The sequence below is a fragment of the Scyliorhinus torazame genome, chromosome 10 (assembly GCF_047496885.1).
Source record: "Scyliorhinus torazame isolate Kashiwa2021f chromosome 10, sScyTor2.1, whole genome shotgun sequence".
Lineage (NCBI taxonomy): Eukaryota > Metazoa > Chordata > Chondrichthyes > Carcharhiniformes > Scyliorhinidae > Scyliorhinus > Scyliorhinus torazame.
In genome coordinates, this window is record NC_092716.1 from 43,273,743 (window position 1) to 43,296,563 (window position 22,821).

Genomic DNA, 22,821 nt, shown 5'->3' on the forward strand with positions numbered 1-22,821 from the left:
TTGAGTGCTCTGTTATTATAGCCGTGGGTCTTCGGCTTGGTAGTCATGGGTCTGGACTTACAGATGTGCTGGAGGCAAGGCTGTTAATAAACTCTAGCTTTTATTGAACATTGTACTAGCTATGTACAATACAGACACAGCACCACAGTGTCTCTTCTGCGACTCTTGATGCTGCTCGACCTTGGCACCCAGGTTGGGAAAGGTCTGACTCAGTCAAGTCCTGAGCCGTTGACCCATCCAAATCTCTGCTGACGTGATTCTGGTGGTCACATGTAGCACTGTACGGTAATAGGAAGTGCACCAACTGCGTATCTATAGAACCAGTCAACTGCTTCTTCAGTCCCCATTTACTACCCGCTCTGCTAGTCCATTTGAGGAAGGATGATACAGTGCGATCAGGATGTGTCGAATGCCACTCCACCACATAACCCTTCACTGGTGAAAGAAGTGTCCGTTACCAGTACATCTGGGATCCCATGGATGCAGTAGGATTACATGCGCTCCTTGATCATGGTCCTGGATGTTGTGGAAGTCATCCTGTACACTTCCAGCCACTTGGAGTGGGCGTCCACGATTACTAGGAGCATAGACCTCATGAACAAAATCCATATGAAGACTAATCCATGGATGACCCGGCCATTCTCAAGGGTGGAAAGGAGTTGCTGGTGGAAGATTCTGAAATTCCGGCACATCGGTCAGCTTTTTACAACTCTCTCAATGTCCCCATTGATACCTGGCCTCCAAATGTTGCTCTGGGCCAACATTTTCATTTTCAATGCCCCCAGAAGACCAGCGGGCAAGCCCTGGAACAGGGCTTCTTGACCCTGTGGGGGAATGACTGCTCGAGCACCCCACAATATTACACCATCCTCCAAACGCAGCTCGGAGAACCTTTGAGCAAAGGGCCAAAGAGTCGTGGCAAGGGCTTTTTTTTTTAACTGCCTTCGGGTAATACAAGACTAAGCTTCACCAACACCGGGTCACGCTGTGTACACGCACGCACCTGAGCAGCCAGCAACAGTAAGGTGGCCATAAAAGTCAACGCCGCAATCACCTCATCTACAATAGGTGGGGAGGGGCGTTCAGGGGCAAAGACAGACTGTCCATATGAGCAATCTTGGAACCCGAGCGGTGTTGAAAAGTGTATTCATAAGCGGTAAGCACCAGCACCCAATGCTGAATGCTGGCCGATGGGATGCTCTTGTCCTCCCAGAAGAGGCTGAGCAATGGCTTGTGGTCCATCACGATAACATAAGGTCATCCATACACATACTGATAGAATTTCTTAATTCCGAAGATCACAGCCAGCTCTTCCTTCTGCACAAAACGTCATTTGCCAGGGTCCTCCAGGCGAACGCAATGGGGTGTTCTGTGCCGCCGTCCTACTCATGGGCCAGCACCATGCCAGTGCTGTAAGGAGAAGCATTACATGTTAAAATCAGGGGCCTAGTCGGCTCATAGTGCCACAGAAGTTGTTTTGAGGATAGATGCCTCTTTACGGCTGCGAATGTCTTGTCCTGAGAAGCGCCCCATCACCACCCCTGGTCCTTGCGCAACAACACACAAAGCGGAGCCAACAGAGAGACCAGGTTGGATGGTTATACATCATAATAATTAACCAGACCCAAAAATGACCAGAGTTCTGTGGGGTGAGTCCAACTGGTAACTGAGGTATGCCACTGCTTTGGCACAGAAAACACACTTACTGCGCTTCAGTCTGGTGCCCACATGGACACGGTGCCCACATGGGCAGAGTACCTCCTGGAGATTTGCCATGTGTTCCTGCTCCGTGGAGCCAGTGATAAGGATATTGTCCAAATAGACTGCCTTTTCGGCAGGCCCTGTAAGAGGTTTTCTATCACATGCTGAAATATCATGAAGGCCAATGAAACCCCAAATGAAAGGCAGGCGTATTCAAGCAATCCCCAATGCGTGTTAATAGTGGCAAAATTCCTAGACTCCAGATGAGCTGCACCTGCAGGTAATTGTAAAAGATCAGTCCCCGGCCAACGGAGCGTATAAATCCTCGACCCAGGGCATTGGGTAGCGGTCCAGCTGCAAAGTCCTTTTGACGGCAAGCTTGAAGTCCCCACAAAGCCGGAAAGTTTTATCAGGCTTCATCACTGGCGTGGCCCATTCCGCAAACGGTATGGGTCGTATGAGCGCTCAGATCTTGTTGTAGCTCGGCTTCCACTTTTGGCAGCAGTGCATCGGGGACAGGTCTTGACCTGAAGTACTGGGGCTGAGCAGCAGAATCCACAGAGATGTGGGCTCTGGTACCCTTTATGCTGGCCAGAGCCTCCAGGAACACCTTTGGATAATTATTGAACACATCGGAAAGATTTCCAGAGCCCGTTCGGAAGACCTGTTGCTAATCGAATCTAAGGACCCAGACCCAACCGAGTAAGTTGGGACCCAGACCATGTACTACCACCAAGGGAAGGCGGACAGACTGCTGTCCATACGTCACCGTCATCACGGACCCCCACGATTTTCAACTGTTCCCCGTATTGGTGGCCAACCATCCCTTGATATCCCACCAGGTCAGCAGCATGATCCCCGTTTGAAGCTGTTAAAACGTGCGGGGATTTAGAATGGAGATGGCAGCCCTAGTGTCCATCTCCATCAGCACTGGGTATCGATTAACCTGCAAAGTAATCTGGCTTGGCGTGAACCTCCGAGCCGAGACTGTGCAATTGCTTCAAACAGTCACCGTCTTCCAGGGTGTTCACGTGCACTGCACGATCCTGGTCGGGGCAACCTTGGCGGCCGTCGCGAACAATGTGCCCCACGCTGCACCAGGTGACACTGATCCTCATGAGACCGTCTGCCACAATGGTGGCACGGCAGCTGGCTCTCACCATCCTCCTCGGGCGATGTATACCACTGAGCTGCAGAAACCGATCTCTCTGCCATGGACTTCCCTCGGGAGCTGCTCTATCGGAGGAATTCTGGCCGGAACCACACCGATCCATGACCGATATGGAGTGCGAAACGGAGGGTGGCCCAAACTATGCTCACCATAATCAACGGACCCCTGCAGTTTCTGAACACCCTTCGCGAGAGAGGGAAAGCTTGATGGTCTGCCTTAAATCCAACATCGCCTCTGTTAACAGCTTCCTTTGTGTGCCCATATTACTGATACCATGATCCGGTCCCTCAACACATCGGAGAGGCGGCCCAAAATCGCAGTGCTCAGCCAAGCACTGCAGGCGAGTTTCGAAGGTCCATAACTGACTCACCAGGAGAACGTACCGCCCTGTTAAACTGGTACCTTTGCATAATCACAGATGGCTTGGGGTCGTAGTGGTCCAAAACCATAGCTACCAGTTCATCGAATTATCTGGAATCCAGTGTAGCCGGGTACATCAAACGTTTGATGATCCCAAATGCCTGGACCCTGCAGGTGGCCTGGAGGAGAACCTTTTGTCGGTCTTCCCTCAATATTCCATTCGCTTGGAAGAATTACCTCCTGCATTCTGCATACAGATTCCAATCCTCCAGACCTGCATCAAAGGCATCCAATTTTCCAAACAATGGTATTTAGAAAAAAGATTTATCAAAAGTTTTTCAGATATAACACCATCACAACCATATTCAAACAACAATTACAATATTTCAACCCATCCCCAAACTCAAAAGGAAACCAATCTCCCTGATATGATGGTGGCCAGCTCCCTGAAATGGGAAATGAATGGCTGTCATCGCACAACACTTCCGTCGACCCTGTCCAAAAATACTTCATTTTTTTGAAGTGTAAGAACTCCCATCAGGTCGCTCAACCACGCCGTGGTATTGGGCAGTATCTGAAGACTTCCATCCAAACAACAGTTGCCTTGGAGCCATTAGCGAGGCGAAGGTCAGAGCATCTGCCTTCGCCCTGCCTGCAGCTCCAGTAAATCTTGAACTCCACAGCTCGCCACCAAAGGGAAAGGCTCCGGAGAGGCTCCAATCAACCCCGAGAATTCTTGACATGGTGCTGAAGAAGGAGACTCAAAAGCTCTTAAGCTTAGACCAAGACCAGGACATGTGCGTATGGTGCGCCGGAACCCTAGAACACCACTTAAAGAACGGCATTTTAAGCAATACGACGTAACGCTCCCAGTAAACAAACTTCCGGCAGCTGTGCGAATCAACTGGCGATCCCGGAGCTGCCGTGAATCCTCGTCGCCAGTATAACGAGGAAAGCTGCTGTAAATGAAGATGGATTTATTTACATTTACATTAGTCTGCATTATGCAGCATCTCAAGCTGGGAGGACTTGTCTCACCAGGCCAGGCCCGCCAGGCCCTATGTTGGGCCTGCTTTTATACCTTGCTCAATCCGAGACCCAGTTGGTTGACCTCCATCCCTATCTGGGAAGTCCCATGGGGAGATCAATTGTTTCCCTGTGGTTCTCACGGGGGTTTTTGACATTTTACATATTAACATTAACTCTTTAAACACCATCTTCCCCCAGCCCAAAGTCTCTGGGCCACTGAGGTAAGCGTTGTGGTGGCTTCATCAATCTCCCTGACCCTTGTTGGTGCCTCTGCTGGCCTCAGCTGACGAATGCAGTCAGATTTGAATATTCGCTGTCTGTTGAATTAATACAAGTTTATTAAAGCTATGTGTTCATTTAAACAGTTACATACGTTTTAAAACTCACTACTTGAATCATAAGATATGCTACGCGATTGGAGAAAACTTGGCCAGGTTCGCTTTGAAGGGTGCATGCTGCTGAGCCTTGAAACTCTAGTCTGACTGTACGATGGTTGATCCCCTGGGTTATCGATGGTGAAATCTCAGTGATACTGTATTTTATACAGTTTCAGTTAAACAAAATGTTCAGCTTCTTGACGCCATTCGAGCGTTCCAAAAACTAAGGTGTTATCAGTGATGTAGTTGTTCTATGGTTCCCATGAAAGTCATTCTGCAAAGAGCTGCAGTTTTCTCTTGTTTGCCTGTTTAATGTTAGTCAATATCCTCTTTTCCCATCATGCCTTACGGCACAGTGTTAGCCATTGCCCACGCAGCACCTTGTTCAGATCTCCCTTGAAGGTTGCATAGGATTGAAGTTCTCCATGTCTCTCTGGAACTTAGTAGAGTAGCAGATGAATCTTAACTATTGATGCTCCTTTCAGGTTGTCTTTCTGATCACATGGGTGATTAGTCTATTCAGTTGATGGTCATCTTCTTGTAGATATGAGTGCACTTCTGTTTCTTCTCACTATCCCATTCTCAGTCTCTACAAGATCTCAGACTTTGTGTATTTTCTAGTATGTGGCCACTCTATTCTGGTCTCTAATCCAGGTTGATTCACCTGTTTATAATAATAATAGTAGGCTTCAATGAAGTTACTGTGAAAAGCCCCTAGTCGCCATATTCCGGCGCCTGTTTGGGGATGCTGGTACGGGAATTGAACTCGCGCTGCTGGCATTGTTCTGCATTACAAGCCAGCTGTTTAGTCCACTGTGCTAAACCAGCCCCTGTTTGGCGTTCTGGTAAATTTTGCACAGTGTTCTGTTGATGTCATTGTTTTTCGACAAAGCTTTTACCATTTTTACTCTTCTCTCAGCCTCTCCGCTGGCCTGTGAGACCCTGGATGAACTGATTGTGTGGTCAAGTACCCAGTCTTTTAGGTGCTGAGGAGGTTCGGGTTCGGGGACGGGTTTGTCAGCTGGGTTAAACTCCTCCAAGGGGCCCCAACGGCAAGTGTGGTCACAGGTCGGCAAAGGTCGGAGTATTTTCGACTACACAGGGGAACAAGACAGGGATGCCCATTGTCCCCATTACTGTTCGCGTTGGCAATTGAACCACTGGCCATAGCGCTGAGAGACTCCAGAAAATGGAGAGGGGTGATTAGAGGGGAGAGGAACACCGAGTGTCACTCTACGCGGATGACCTACTGCTGTATATGACGGACCCAGTGGGGGGGATGACAGAGGTCATGCAGATATTGAGGGAGTTTGGAGATTTTTCGGGATATAGGCTTAACATGGGAAAGAGTGAGCTTTTTGTGATACACCCTGGGGACCAGAGTAGAGGGATAGATGGCCTACCGCTAAGGAGAGTGGAAAGAAACATTCGATACCTGGGGATTCAGATAGCCAGGAGCTGGGGAACCTTACACAGACTCAATCTGACACGGCTGGTGGAACAAATGGAAGAGGTTTTCAAAAGGTGGGACATGCAGCCGCTGTCACTGGCGGGCAGAGTGCAGGCAATTAAGATGATGGTCCTCCCGAGGTTTCTATTTGTGTTCCAATGTCTCCCTATACTGATCACTAAAGCCTTCTTTAAAAAAATAGACCGGAGCATCACGAGCTTCGTGTGGGCAGGGAAGGCCCCGAGGGTAAGGAGGGGGTTCCTACAACGTAGCAGAGACAGAGGGGGACTGGCGTTGCCGAATTTGGGCGACTACTACTGGGCCGCCAACGTGGCGATGATTCGTAAATAGATGATAGAGGGAGAGGGAGCGGCGTGGAAAAGGTTGGAGATGAAGTCCTGCAAAGGGACGAGTTTAAAAGCGCTGGTGACGGCGCCACTACCGCTCTCTCCCAAAAAATCTACCACAAACCCAGTGGTGGCGGCAACATTAAGTATCTGGGGGCAATGGAGGCGACAGAGGGGTGTGCTGGGAGCCTCGGTGTGGTCCCCGATCAGGAACAGCCATAGGTTTGCCCCAGGGAGGCTGGATGGAGGATTCCAGAGCTGACACCGGGTAGGAATCAGGAGAGTGAGAGATTTATTTATAGACGGGACGTTTGCGAGCTTGGGAGCGCTTGAGGAAAAGTATGAGCTTCTCCGGGGAAATTTCTTTAGATATATGCAGGTGAGAGCGTTCACGAAACAACTGGTGAGGGAATTTCCACTGCTCCCGACACAAGGGATCCAGGACAGGTTGCTTTCGGGGGTGTGGGTCGGGGAGGGCAAAGTGTCAGAGATATGCCGGGAGATGAGAGAAGAGGGGGAGGAGCTGATGGGCGAACTGAAGGGAAAATGGGAAGAAGAGCTCGGGGAGGAGATTGAGGAGGGTTTGTGGGCTGATGCCCTAAGCAAGGTAAATTCCTCTTCCTCGTGTGCCAGGCTTAGCCTGATCCAATTTAAGGTGCTGCATAGAGCACACATAACGGGGGCAAGGTTGAGCAGGTTCTTCGGAGTGGAGGACAAGTGTGGGAGGTGCGGGGGAAGCCCGGCGAACCACACACATGTTTTGGTTGTGTCCGGCACTGGAAGGGTATTGGAGGGGAGTGACGGGAGTGATCTCGAAGGTGGTGAAGGTCCGGGTCAAGCCAGGCTGGGGGTTAGCTATATTTGGAGTAGCGGATGAGCCGGGAGTGCAGGAGGCGAAAGAGGCCGATGTCGTGACCTTTGCGTCCCTAGTAGCCCGGCGTAGGATTTTACTCATGTGGAAGGAAGCGAAACCCCCCGGACTGGAGGCCTGGATAAATGATATGGCGGGGTTCATAAAACTAGAGCAGATGAAGTTTGCGCTGAGAGGATCGGCTCAAGGGTTCACCAGACAGTGGCAACCGTTCCTCGACTACCTGGCGGAACGTTAGAGGGAAGATAGATGGCCAGCAGCAGCAACCCAGGGGGAGGGGGGGGTAAATTGTTTGGGTTTTTGGAGGGGGAGAGGGGGCGGGGGGGGGAGTATTACTTTGTGTTATTCGGTTAGTTTACCATGTTAGTTAAACAATGTTATATTGCAGTTATCATGTTACCTTTATTTTTTTGATTTGTAAGGGAAAAAATTGTGTTTGAAAACTTTAATAAAATATATATATTTTTTTAAAGTACCCAGTCTTTTGTAAAATGCTTGAACCCTTAATTCATAAACTGTGGGCCGTTGCCTGAAATGACCAGATCTGGAATGCCATGTGTGGCAAAAGCAAAATATTTTAGTGAATTAATGACTACTTCTGAGGTTGTACCATAAAGATGTTTAACTTCTGGGATAACAGTCAACAGCTATGAAGAATGTCTTCCCATTGAGTTCTGAAGGTCCATTCTGAAATATCCCCATTGCCTGACTGGGAATAAGGATACCATTGATGGTTGTTTTTGCTCTTGGGTGATGTATGGCACAGATGCTGCAGCTCAAAGTCATTTCCTCTAACGATTTCTGAGATTCCTGGCCACAAGAATGAATTTCACATTTTGAGTGACACTTAATGATGCTTAGGTGTCCCTGATGTATTTTCTGAAGGACTGAGGGATGACAAATCTCTCATCATAAGTTAATTAGTCGTTGGCAGGACATCAGATTGCTGTAAGTATTGTTTCGGATGAGGTTGTTTGGAACATATTCCGGACATCCATTTTAGCAGCGTTCCCTAATCTTAGCACAATCTTCGCCTGTTTTTGTGCTTGTCAGATTCCGTTCAGCCTCTTGTGTGGCTGCTGGTAGGAATGTTCTAATCAGTCAGCTGTATCCTTCTCAGGCTTCCTAACAGGAATGAAAATGAAATGAAAGAAAAAAAATTAATTTTCATTTGACAATGGTTGACAATGCATCTGCTGGACACGTTTTCTGGGTCCTTCACTGTTGTTCCAGGGAAATCTGTCTGGTTTCCTCAGTATATATGTATATATAAAAATAGATAATATATAACTCAGTTTTTATGAGCAATTGTGGTGACGGTGCTGATATGGAAATCCAGGTTAAGCTAACGGCAAATAAATAAATAAAGAGCAGAGGAAGAAAAATTTTAAAACAAGATTTCAACCATTTCATTTTTTGAAAACCATTCCCAACTGAATGCAGTAATCACTTATTTACAAACTGTTGACAGGAAGCCCCTAAGGGAGGCCTTCAGGTGAAAAGGATATCATTTTGTTTTTCTAAGTGATTAAATGTAGCTGAAAGAGGAATTTGAATGATTCTATTTGTTCTGATTGGCCATTGCCCATTCTGTTCATGGCCAGCCCTTCCTCTCTTAATTTAGCTAAAATTCAGTTTAAGAAATGTTAAACTTATCGGGCACCAATCCATTTTTGAACTAAATGTATTTTTTTTGGAGGAAAGCTTAGCAGCTGTGTAAATGGTAAGTATGTTATGAGGACATTTTTGAAAATGGACAACATGGGCTGGGTTTTACTCACTCACTGGAGATGGGCAGAGAGGTGAGAAGCCTCTGGTTTTATTCTTTCATGGACTGTGGGCCTCACTGGCTGGGTCAGCATTAGCCAATCACCAATTGGCTTCTAAGGTGGTGGTGAGCTGCCTTTTATCATAGAATTTACAGTGCAGAAGGAGGCCATTCGGCCCATCGAGTCTGCACCGGCTCTTGGAAAGAGCAACCTACCCAAGGTCAACACCTCCACCCTATCCCCATAACCCAGTAACCCCACCCAACACTAAGGGCAATTTTGGACACTAAGGGCAATTTATCACGGTCAATCCACCTAACATGCACATCTTTGTATTGTGGGAGGAAACCGGAGCCCCCGGATAAATCCAAGCAGACACGGGGAGAATGTGCAGACTCCGCACAGACAGTGACCCAAGCCGGAATGGAACCTGGGACCCTGGAGCTGTGAAGCAATTGTGCTATCCACAATGCTACCGTGCTGCCCTTCACTTTTGCACAGCTGCAGTTCTTGAGGTGTAGGTACACCCACAGTGCTGTTAGGGAGGGGGGTTCCAGAATTCCAGGATTTTGATCCAGCGACAGTGAAGGGTTAGGGATATAGTTCCAAGTCAGAATGTTGTGTGGCTGTGAGGAAAGCTTACAGTTAAGGGTTTTCCCACGTGACATCTGTTCTTTTACTTCCAGGTGTTGGAGTTTGTGGGTTTGGAAGGTGCTGTTAAGGGAGCCTTGGTGAATTTCTGCAGTGAATCTGTAGATGGTACACATGGCTGCTACTGTGCCAAGGGCTGGAGGGAGTGAATGTTGACTGTGGTGGATGGGATGGCAATCAAGCGGGCTGCTTTGTCCTGGATGGTGCTGAACTTCTTGCGTATTGTTGGAGCTGCACTCATCCAGGCAAGAAGTGGAGAGTATTCCGTCACACTCCTGGCTTGCGCCTTGTGGATGGTGGACTGGCTTTGGGGAGTCGGGAGGTTAGTTACTCTCTGAAGAATTCCCAGCCTCTGACCTGCTCCTATAGCCATAGTATTTATATGGCTAGTCCAGTTCAGTTCCTGGTCAGTGGTAACCCCAGGATCTTGATAGTGGACGATTCAGCTATAGTAATGCCATTGAATGTTAAAGGGAAATAGTTGTTCTCTTGTGGGAGATAGCCATTGTCTGACATTTTGTGTGGCGCAAATGTTACTTGCCACTTATGAGCCCAAGACTGGATATTGTCCAGGCCTTGTTGTATTTGGACACAGACTGTTTCAGTATCTGAGGAGACATGAACTGTGCTGAATATTGTGCAATTAGTGAACATCCCTACTGCCATTATGAGGGAAAGGTCATTACTGAAATAGCTGAAGATGGTTGGGCCTAGGACACTACCCTGAGGGAGACCTGCAGCACTGTGCTGTCCTGGGACAGAGATGCTTAACCTCCAACACCCACAACCATCTTACTTTGTGCTGGGTATGATTCCAACCAGTGGAGTTTTTTTCTTACTTCCTCATTACTTCAGTTTTGCTATGTTTCCTTGATGCCACCTATGCCACCTTGTGCTGCCTTGATTTCGAAAGCAGTCACACTCCCCTCACCTCTGTGAAGTTCCGCTCTTTTTTCCATGTTTGAACCAAAGCTGTAATGAGTCAGGGGCCGTGAAACCCGGGTGGTACCCAAACTGGGGGTCAACAAGCAGGTTATTTATTGCTGAATAAGTGTTGCTTAATAGCGCTATCAGTGACACCTTCCATCACTTTGCTGATGATCAAGATTAGACTGACTGTCAGTTGGTCCACTTCGATTTGTCCACTTTGTGTGTATAGGATGTACCTGGGCAATTTTCTACACTGCAGAGTTAATGCCAGTGCTGTAGCTGTATTGGAACAGCTTGGCTAGGGGCACGGCTAGTTCTAGAGCATAAAACTTGTTCAGTACTATTGCCAGTATGTTGTCAGGGCCCACAGCCGTTGCAGTATCCAGTGCGTTCAGCTGTTTGTTGATATCATGTGGAGTGAATCAAATGTATTGAAGGTTGCCATTTATGTTGCTGGAGGCCGAAAAATGAAAAATCCATTCAGCATTTTAGTTGAAGATGGCTGCAAATGATGAGCCTTGTCTTTTGTGCTGATGTGCTGGGCTCCCCTATAATTGAGGATGGGGATATTTGCAGAGCCACCTTCTCCACTTAGCTGTTTAATTGTCCACCACCATTCATAGTTGAATGTGTCAGGAATGGAGAACCTAGATCTGATACACTGATGGCGGCCATTGTCTTCCAGTCGCCATGGGATATTCTCAAGGGCAGGAATGGTAGCAGTACAGCTACATGCCTCTACTTAGCATGTGGCCAATTAATTAAGTAATCAATAATCGATCAGTTAACAGCCACATCCTGCAGCATTTTACCAGTGTTGGGACGGGCCCCTTTGGGAGTAAACCGTGACTCTTTCAGTGGGTTCCCGGGGGGCGGGGGGTTTGTGAAGAGAGAGAGGGAAGCCTCCTTTTATGGCCACGGTGTGACCCATGGAGGGGCCTTCTGACAGCAATGCCAGGCCCCATGGCTCTGATGCTATGGCTGAAGCATTCACCTCTCTGAACACTGGGGTCTGCGTACCTGGCCCCAGCGCAGTGAAAAGAAACTTATCTGGCCCTCAAGAAAAGCTGAATATGAAGTTGCCTTCTTTCTGCAGCTTCGGTAGCAGCCATTTCTGTTGGTGGCATTGTTGGTTTAGCCCTCTTGGGCTGGTAGCTCTGAGAAGTAGGCCGCTATCCCCAATCGGACGCTGGGCCCTGCAGCAGCCTCTTAATTGGGATAACCTATTACTTGGGAAAATTCTGCCCCATAAATCAGCAAACATCAATAGTGTACAAAATGGTTTAAGGCAGGGGCATGGTCTGGTGGATGATCCGGGTTTACCACCTCGGATTGTTGACATTCTGATCATCTGTAATCTGAGCAGGTGACACTGATCACATGAAATAAACAAACATTACACATTTACTTCATAAAGGATGGGCCCTGGGGCAGGACGGTGGTGCAGTGGTTAGCACTGTTGTCGCACAGTGCCGAGGTCCCAGGTTCGATCCCGGCTCTGGGGCACTGGCCGTGTGGAGTTTGTACATTCTTTTTTTAAAATTTAGATTACCCAATTATTTTTTCCAATTAAGGGACAATTTAGCATGGCCAATCCACCTACTCTGCACATTTTTGGATTGTGGGGACGAAACCCATGCAGACACGGGGAGAATGTGCAAACTCCACACGGACAGTGACCCAGAGCCGGGATCGAACCTGGGACCTCAGCGCCGTGAGGCAGCTGTGCTGCCCGAGTTTGTACATTCTTCATGTTTTTGCGTGGGTTTCACCCCCACAATCCAAAGATGTGCAGGCTAGGTGGATTGGCCACACTAAATTGCCCCTTAATTGAAAAAAATGAATTGGGTGCATTCACTTTATAAAAGGATGGGTCCCTTGTAGTTGAGCACACGTTTTCAGCCCTGTTGAACTTTACTAAAACATCCAAAAATAACTTTAAAAAATCTATAAACAAATCAGTAAATAAAACATCCTGATATTAGCAAATCATCAAGCTATATTTTATGTCTTGAAGTCTAAAGATTTATCACACAGCTGATTGTTAACATTTTATTTTATAGAATTGAACCAACCATTGATGTACCCGATTATCTCATGTGGAACACATTTAAAATCCCCTTCATGGACAAGAGCCAAGAGTGAACAGAGCAGGGAGAGGAAGCACCCAAGCGATCCAGATGTTCCATTGGAAATGTCAGATCATTTTCACACAGTTGAAACACACAAAAAACCCTAGGACAAAATTGGACCTTGCTTCAGTAAATGTACAGTGCTGAATAGTTCTGCTGCACCATTCATAATTGTTTTTCTCCCTCATTCTCAATTTGTAATTCAGTAGATTTTCACCAACTGTCGCTGCAGTGAATTAATTACATAACATTCATGCTGTCAGTGAAGGGATTTTTACCCTAGGCCATGAAAGCTATGAAAATCAAAGTACCAATCATAGTCCATTCTCATGCTTTTGGTGGCCTGTGCTGTGACCCTCTTAAGACATTATATTGAAATATATTAAGTACAGGAACTTTTTATAGCCTCGAGTTAACTCAGACAGATGCCTTTGTCACTTTGAAACAAACAGCCATATTGTGGTTTTAGAGATTTCTAGGCAATTGCAGTTGATCCTTGTTCAACTGGGAATGCTTGTTCTAAGTCAGCTGCTATAGTGAAAAAGTCTTATCATGTGATCCATTTCACCTCACATCGGGCTAAGGTCTAACAGTCTGCAACATGCTCTTCACAGTAAAACCAGTGGGAGAAAGTGAAGTGCAAGTAGTGAATAAAATAAAATCAATGGAAGCAAATATGGATGTGGAGGAAATCTTCCAAGGGAAGAAAGATGAGCGTCCATTATATTTTCTGGAGTGAGACACCGAGAGACAGCCTGTATTTCTCAGACAGCGGATCGAAGCAGAATTTCTACACCATACATAGTTCCTATAAATCCTTTTTGCTTTTTATTAGCACTGAAATTATATGGAATCAAAGCATCATAAATAAAATCACTAATTTTCTTCTTCAGTTCCAAAACTCAATTTGTAAGGAAGCAGCATTTTCTTTCCGGATGTTTATCCTTTCCCCTGATTTAAATGCATCATCCTACATGTCTAAACTTGCGAAACACATATTCAAGGAGAAAAAGATTCAGCTGAGCCAAGATACTAAATCTGATTCCACATGATTTACACACATGGAGAAAGAAACTGAGTGCAGCTTTAATTCCTGTTGTACAAAAGCCATTACCTCTAAAAACTAAAATATTGCACTACCTGAAACTAACAGTTAAATTGAATGATATAAATTTGATGCCAAATCTTAGTTAACCTGAGGTTTATCTTTGTGACCAGAAAGCAGCATTTATTTTCTCTCAAAAAGGATACCAGCTTCCCCCCCCACCCTTGATGCTGAAGATATAATTTGAATGTTGTAGATAGACTAGGTGTTGTATCAAATGAAGATTATTTTAAAGCATATGATAACATTCAATGATACATGTCATGAAACACAGTGATTTGCTGCCTTAGTTCATCACCTCTTTCCAATGTTATGTGCAAATTTTAAATTAACCTTTTCAGACTGGCCTCAAATAACCCTCAAATTCTAGACATCCTGTATAATGGTTTAACGTTGTACTATAATACTTTGGTAGCAAATCAGCTTTAGCCATTTATCATACAGTAACCTGAATGTAAAAAAATAAAATGGAAGACTTCTTGGTTAAAATGTGTAATCTCATTATTCATGTTACATTTGTCCCCACATTTTCATACAAACGTGCCAAAATGTATTTGTGGTTCTAAACATGAAAAGTTAACACATGTAGAGTTAGCACATTTGTTCTCCATATAAACACTATTCAATGTCTCTTCTCCCACTTAATACCTAGAAAGCAAAATAATTAGGAGATGGAACAAACTTTAAATACCAGTGTCAGCTAAAACTTGGCTATTATTAGTAAGGACCAAGATACATGGAGAAGATACAGTATGAGGTAATGATCAATGATGCTGTGTTCATATTTTAAAGAGCAAAGAAAAGGTGAAAAGAGGTAGAGATTCATAGCTTTGTGATCCTAGAACAGATTGACTTGGATCATACCAATGAGAAATGCAACATTGATAGATCATATTGATAACTAGAATGCTTGGTTCTCAGAAACCCTCCATTGTATTGCTAATTAAGGTCCTCAATATAAAAATAATTGAACCACGTAGACATAAATGGGTCATTAAGGAGATCAGGAGACCACATGCTTCCCAAAAAGGGAGAAGCTACATTCCCAGGGCAGTCATTAAATCTGCCGACCTCCGTTGGGAAATCTAAATCAGGTGACAGGACGCTTAAGATACATTACCATGTAGAAAATCTGTCCATCTTTAGGGGGGAAAAATATATCCGCTAGTACCCCCAAATCCCCGGGGTGGGATTCTCCCATTCGGCGGCAGAGTGTCCACGCCATTGGAGACGCCATTGCGTTTCACGACGGCGTGAACAGGCTGCAGGGAGTACTGATTCTGGCCCCTACAGGGGGCCAGCACGGCGCTGGAGCGGTTCATGCCGCTCCAGCCTCCCATCCCAGTGTGAACTGTGCGCCGCATCAACCCGCGCATGCGCGGTGGCCTCCCTCAACGTGCCGGCCCCGATGCAACATGGCGCAGGAGTTCAGGAGCCGGCGTGTAAGAAAATAGGTCCGGGGAGCGGGAGGCTGGCCCGCCGATCGGTGGGCCCCCGGGGTCGGAGCCCCCCACCCCCACAGGCCGCAGAGTTCCCGCCGGCTGTGGCCAGGTGTGGACGGCGCCGGCGGGACTCTGCCTTTTTAGAGCGGCCGCTCGGCCCAGAGAATCAGCTGCCCGGCCGCGTAGAGTGGCCCGTGACTGGCGCCAATTCTCCATTGCGCGGTTGCGGGGATTCTCCGGCGCGGGGCTGGGAGAATCCCACCCCCTGGCCTTCAAACACAGAGCATCATCAGCACAGGTTAAGTGGGATTCCAAATGACTTTTCTTTCCCATATATAGTGGCAGCTGTATTCTACTACGCTAACCACAATGACGGCATTTAAAAAAAAAAAATGTTAACTAATATGATGTTTACATACACATGTAGCCAGCTCAAATTTTACCCAGATATTAACCGGAGCACTTCCATAGGTTGAATCATTTGTATGTCTAATTTAGGACTGTTTTGCACAAGGCAAATAATGGAATTGCAATGAGTCAGGGGCACAATGAGCCAGGCACTTGCCAATTAAAATGACCCATTCCGAGCTCAACACTTTTCTACTTGGCTGATGATGTTTAAATCCTGAACCATTTATAATGTCATGTTTTTTTTTCCCCCATGAGTAATTTCCTGCTGTGGTTGATTTCTAAATTGCACTGTGCATGGGGTGCCAAGTGTAGCCTTCAGGATGAGCAGGATTTAAAAGTTGATGATGATTGGACATGGCACACTACAAGAGCAGTTCAGTCCTCATTTTAAAATCATACTTTCATATTTGCAGTACAAACTTCCAAGCCCACATTTATAATGGAAACTGCCTAAAGCTTTTAATTATGCACAAATCTAGCTAGTGGTTTGCAGCAACCCCTTTATTTGAAGAGTGTACAATTACAGCTTAACAAGTTTACATAGGAAGTTTGCATTATAAACATGGACACAGGAACCTACGATGAAAATGTAGGCAAGCATACACAATGTTTTTAATATATTAGATATTGTTTGCTAGTCTCTTGCAAAATCAACTTTGCGTCTCCCAAATTATATTTGTAACATTCACTATATATTGTTAAAAATTTGTGAAGCTGTAGCTTGACTATAACGTTAATTTTCAGACCTTTCTGTAATATCCATTTTTGCCTAAGTTTTTAAATTAACCATAAATTTGTGAACTAAAGGTGGCGCAGTGGTTAGCACTGCTGCCTCATGCCACCAAGAACCCAGGTTTGATCCTGGCCCCGGATCACTGCCCATGTGGAGTTTGTACATTCTCTCCATGTCTGCATGGGTCTCACCCCAACAACCCAAAGATGTGCAGGGTAGCTGGATTGGCCACGCGAAATAGTTCCTTAATTGGAAAAAAAATAATTGGGTACTTCAAATCTATATTAAAAAAACCAATTTGTGAATTAAATGATAAAAACGTCACCCAAATCATGTTTAATCCAATGAAAATGTTGAGACTTTCATTACCTGGATATCGCAAACAATACAAAATGTTGTTCAAAATCAGGAGGGCCTGATGCTCTTCGAACTAAAGCTCCCAGGTGGAATTTTTCCATGTTTCTGCAGTATGTTCCAGCGGATGAGGAAAGTGGTGTTGAAGCCACCAGCCCCAAAGGTGGCTTTCTCCATTGTATTGTTCGCAACTTGGGACATCTTTTTAGAAGGGGCGGGTCCCGCGAATCAGAGGCCACCTCACCAGCAACTTTTTTTTATTAAAGATCGGGGCACCCCCATAAAAGAAATAAAAGTGCAACAATCCCCTCTGGTATTGCACCCCCCCCCCCCCCCCCCCCGCCCCCGCACTCTTCCCCCAGAACAATGCACTCCTCCGACAGGCACACGCCGTAGGAGACCCATTATAATTTGCGTAGGTATGTAACGGTATTGTCAGGTGCAGAGGTGTGATACTTAGATTTAAATTTGTTCGAGTGGGGCACCGAACATTGAAGGACAGTAACCCCATTACATCACTGGTGGGGGTGAGGAGAAACGCTACAGGATGTGTAATCTTGCCTCTCAAAAATTTGCGCGTGCGTCGCCATTCATGCCCAATGCGAACAGGAGCACAAATTCCTGGCACAGGGCAGGATTTAGCAGGCTCGTTCATCGAGAGCGCAAACCCCCTTATGGCCATTAAATCATGTGAGAGGACCAAAACGGGATTTGCACTGGCAAGATCCGTTCCCCTTCCCCACTGGCAACATGATCAGGTTGAAGCCCAGAACCGGATTTCCATAAAGGTTTCTACATCTACTCATCAGGTTTGATTGTGGTGGTACCAGTGAAGGGGAGGGGGGGGGGGGGAGAGGAGAATTGGGGGTGCTTCAATGCTGGTGAGGGGGTGGGTTGGGGGCTTGCCCCAATGATTGTATGGGTGAGTGTCCTAATCTTTGTGTGGTGAAGGTGTGGCCCTGCTGTGGATTGGGGGTTTGGGAGGGTGGGTGGTGGAAAGAGGGGAGCCTGTAACTCTGAGATCGGAGCTGCACCGATCTTAGAATCCTGACATGTTTAGCCCAATCCCCAGTTGGCTGATAGATCCTCGGCAGCACTTTAAAATTGCAGTGTGCTGTTTAATGAGGTGAGAAAACACATCTGTGAAGCCTGCGGGTTTCACACAGCTTTTCGCACCTGACTCACAGCACTCTGTGCAATTAGGGGAAAATTCTGCCCATTGACTTTACCCTCGCCACAAACAACCGCCCTCTATGTGCCACGATCTGAAGATGAACCATACGTCCTATTTGACCCAGAGTCAGGATTCCAATCTCATACCCACAGCAGCACCGAAACTGCCTCCTTCCACCTTTGTAACAATACCCATCTCAACCGCACATCAAATGATCAGCTGCAGAAATGTTAATGCGGGGTGGCACAGTGGTTAGCACTACTGCCTCATGCCACTGTAGCTTTTAAAATGGCTAACTCCCGATTTAGAATGGCTAACTCCCGATTTAAAATGGCGAACGGCAAAGGCTGATGAGACAAAGTCCAATCACTTGGAACCAGGTACAGAGTCCGCCCCGAAAGGCGGGAAGCCCCTGGGGACTATAAGAATAGAGTCCAAGTTCAAATCGTTCTTCTTGACCAGGTCACTCAGCAAACCGAACCAACCCTTGACAGTGACCGGTCCAGCCATCGCTAAAATCGAGTAAGTCTTACATCAATGCTCGCTACGAGATAGGCGCTCCTAGCTACCAATCTGTACCAACTTCGAATCCTGCAGGCTCAGAACCCGAACGAAAGGCCATTCGTTTCCCTGACCTGGTCGGCCAGTTCAGAGTTAAGTATTGGCCTGTTAGTCGTAGAAGTAGCTTAGACGTAGAATTTATACATGAGTAGTGATTGCTGTGCATAATAAATGTGCTTTGATTTAAATCTTACTAAGCGGTGTATTGGATTATTGACCATTACTCGGACTTGAACCACGTGGCGGTATCAGCAAGATACCTGGCGACTCAAGAGCAAAGTGATAAAACAGAGCAATTAAACTAAGGTAAAAGTTAGCAACATTTATTTGGCGACATCCTGACGGGACCCGATCTAGAAGTGGAAAACCACTCCGGGAGAACCCAGAATTTGAATTAAAGATCCAATTGGAAACAGAAAACCACAAGTGTTCAAGCAGTTCTGATCATTAGTCATAATTCGGAAGTGTGTGTATGCATGCGTAACTAACAGGGCTATAATTTAAAACTGATAGATTTTTGTTGCATCAAAACTGTCGGAAGTTTGTATATCGGAAAGAGGCGAAAGCCGTACCCATATTTACAGCACCGCCTTAGCTCCCCTGTTCCAAATTTAAAAGAAGCATTCGGATAGGAAAGATGGCAATGCAGGCAATGCAGCGCCTAATGAATCCTGAGGAATTTGCGGTCGCAGCGACCAGCAGCAGTAGAGTGGGACATTGTCCCATTTGGGAGGAAGAGATCAGGAAATATCTCAAAGGGAAAGGATGGCCCCTTTGGAATGAATTCTGTGACAACGAGGAATCAGGTCCCGGGAGTATAGGACATACTTGATGGGAGAACCTGAGCGAGATCCACAAAAAGAGCTTAGGGAAAGCTCGCAAGCCGATGGCAATCGTGTCTTGCTTGGCACAATTGCAAAGCACAGAGGAGGTCGTTAGGACGCTCCGGAAAGAAGTAGAAGGCATACATCGGATGAGTAAGGTCGATGTAAGCGAGGTGGAAAAGGAGAATTTAGACTTGAGAAGGAAATTGGCAGCAAAAGATGGACTGGTGGATGACGCCAAAAGGGCTCACCAGTCTTGTCTGCCACACTTAAGCAGCTTCCAGTCTCAATACGAAAAGGCCTATCAGGACACGCAACGTGCAGTCCTGGTACGAGAAGAAACGGAAAAACAGGTAGAGGCATTACAAAAACAGTGTAGTGACCTCAAGGCAGCGCTAAGAGCACTCCATGCTGCCACCACAGAACAAAGACAAAGCACATTAGACCACGCAAAGTGCCGGAAGCAGATTGCAGAGCTGCAATCACTGCTTTCTGTTCAAAAAGGTTTTCTGGAAACCTTTGGAGAAAGATTAGATCAGGAAGACGTCCCTGATTGGGAAGAACTGAATGAAACAGCGCTTCAGGGAACATGTGCGCAGGGAAAGCCACAAAAGAGAAAAGCACCCCAACCCCCCACACAGCAGATAGTTCAAGCTCCAATGAACCCAGTAACCACCCACCGCACAGCCACATCGGACGATGCGGAATTTCTATATTCCACCCCCTTAACAGTGACCCAATTACGGGACGCGTGCGATAAGATCACACTTTTCCTCCCCACCTCAGACCCCCATCATTTCTTTGCCACAGTTAAGCATCAGGCGACCATGTACGGCCTGGATGAGCGAGAGCATGTAAAGCTCACCGTTTTAAGTTTAGACCCGTCGGTAGCAGCAGCCCTTCCCGCCCCACAGAATGTAGGAGGAGGCACCCTTGCAGAAATGCATACCGCGATCCTGGATGCGATCGGGTATAACCGGGGTGACCCCGTAGATGGCCTCAACAAATGTAGGCAAAAGAAATCCGAGCGCCCCACAGCGTTTGCTGGCGCCTGTGGATTCACTTTGCAGCAGTCTTTGGAGGCGTAGACCGTGCCCATTTGTCCCCAGACAACATGGCCAAATGGACCCGCACCCTTATCTCCCATGCCACAGAAACAGGACAGAAAGCCTGTACGAGTTATGATCCCTCAGAGGAGGCCCATAGCGAGAAGTGGGTAGTGAAAAGATTGTCCCGCGCTTGGGAGCAATCTATACAAAGTAAGCCCGCAGTTAAGAATACCGAGGAAAAGCAGGCCGGCGCAGATATGCAGGCAGTAAAAACACACCAGAACCCTGCATGGGTGATTGAGGGAAAGAACAGCCCCCCACCCAAGTCACAGGAGTGTTACAACTGCAGACAGTTGGGACACTTTGCAAGAGAGTGCAATGCCCCTAAAAAGCCACAGAGAGTCCAGCAGACGGGCACTCTGATTAAGAAAAAGACAGAGCCCATTCATACAGTTAGTGCCCGTTCAGATCAGACGGACTTGACCGGAACGGACTGACGGTGTACGGGCTCCCCCAGTTGGGTCTGCGACACCCTTTGGGATAGGTCCAGATGACCGGTAGTTGCAGCGAAAATTCGGGGACAGCCCATTGAATTTCTCTGGGACACAGGAGGGTCCCGCGCCACAATAAATTCCTCCACCCTGTTCCAAAAGGACACGTGGCCCACTACAGCCACTATCACCCTCAGCAGCTTCACAGGCCACTCACAGCAGGGACACATCACAGCCCCTGTACCCATTCAAATTGGCACCATCACCACCAAGCACCCAGTGGTTTTAGTTGACCTGTCCCACACAGCAGAACACATTCTGGGAATCGATTTCATCAATTCCCACCACCTTTCATTCGATCCAGTCAACCAGTGTGTCTGGAAGATGGCAAAATCCGCAAGAGCCCCCGCAACGCTCAACATAGGAGAGTACGTGAACAAAATTAGCGCCGTAGGCGAATTTTGGTTCAACCCGACCACGCTTAGTACGGACAAGCAGGTTAGGGCAGTTCTGCAAAAGAACAGGGCAGCATTCGTGACCCACAAGCACGACTGTGGACGGATGACTGGCTCCGTGCAAGTAACAGGACCTGACCCAGACCCCAAAAACAGTATGGATTTCCCCAAAAGGCAGAGGGAGAAATCTCCAAGGTAATAGAAAGCTTATTAGAGCAGGGCGTACTTAGATCAGTAGCCTCAACTAATAATGCCCCAATTTGGCCAGTGAGAAAGCCCGATGGATCATCGCAACTGACCATCGATTACCGGGAACTCAACAAAGTCACCCCCGCAGCAGCCCCCACAGTAGCCACAAGTCCCAAGACCATGCTCAAACAGGGACTCAATTCCCGATTCTTTACGGTTTTGGACGTCAGTAATGGATTCTGGTCCATTCCATTGGCAAAGGCGTGCCAGTACAAATTTGCCTTCACCTTTAAAGCACAGCAGTACACGTGGACATGCCTGCCACAAGGATTCCACAACTCCCCCTCCATTTTCCACCGACAGCTGGCAAATGGATTAGCGAAATTCTCTCGCCCCGAATGTCTGGTACAGTATGTAGACGACCTACTACTGCAGACAGACACCAAGGACAGAGCACATTGAGCTTCTGTCCGAACTCCTGGAACTATTACACTCAATCGGTTGTAAAGTCAACCCCAAAAAGGCCCAGATTTTGGAAGAAAAGGTGATATATTTGGGAATAATTATCACGCACAGTAAACGCGAGATCGAGCATAAAAGGATTGACTCGATCGCTAAATTGCCCCTTCCCCAGACGTTTCAGCCCTCCGGTCGTTTTTAAGACTAGTTGGCTACTGCCGAAACCACATTGACGGTTTCGCCAGCAAGGCAGCACCCCTCTCAGACCTCCTAAAAGGAGCCCCCTCTGGGAATGGCTTCCGCAGCATACGGATGCTGTAGACTCTTTAAAACAGTCACTCATAGCAGCCTCCGCACTACAAGTTCCAGACCCGCTTTCCCCTTACGCCATAGAGGTAGCGACCACAGACCGCACCCTTTCAGCCTTGCTCCTCCAGGAACGGCACGACCAGTTAAGGCCCGTAGCTTACACCTCCAGACTTTTAGATGCTGTGGAGCAGGGATTTTCAGCCTGTGAGTGGCACCTGCTCGCAGTATTCTGGGCAGTCCAGTATTTTTCATATATTACCGGACTGAACCCCATCACAATTCTCACCGAACACACCCCCCACCCAACTTTTACTGGACGGACGACTCAAGGACGGTACAGTCAGTCAAATAAGAGCAGCGAGATGGACCCTTCTCTTGCAGGGAGGGGACATCACTGCTAAAAGGACAAAGACACACACCTATTTAGCCGACAACTTACAGTACCCCGGAACCCCCCATGAATGCGAAATTATCTCT

General features: G+C 47.1%; 1 protein-coding gene across 2 annotated transcripts in view; it reads left to right on the forward strand.

The window, feature by feature from the left end:
- Positions 1 to 14,382, forward strand: part of dbndd1 (dysbindin domain containing 1) — a 60,564-nt gene extending 46,182 nt beyond the window's left edge. For both annotated transcript variants that reach the window (XM_072518033.1, XM_072518032.1), the window contains exon 4: positions 12,720 to 14,382. In XM_072518033.1, coding sequence (XP_072374134.1) covers positions 12,720 to 12,895 — 176 coding nt within the window. In that variant the 3' untranslated portion in view covers positions 12,896 to 14,382. The remainder of the gene's footprint in view (positions 1 to 12,719) is intronic.
- The last annotated feature ends 8,439 nt before the right edge of the window (positions 14,383 to 22,821 follow it).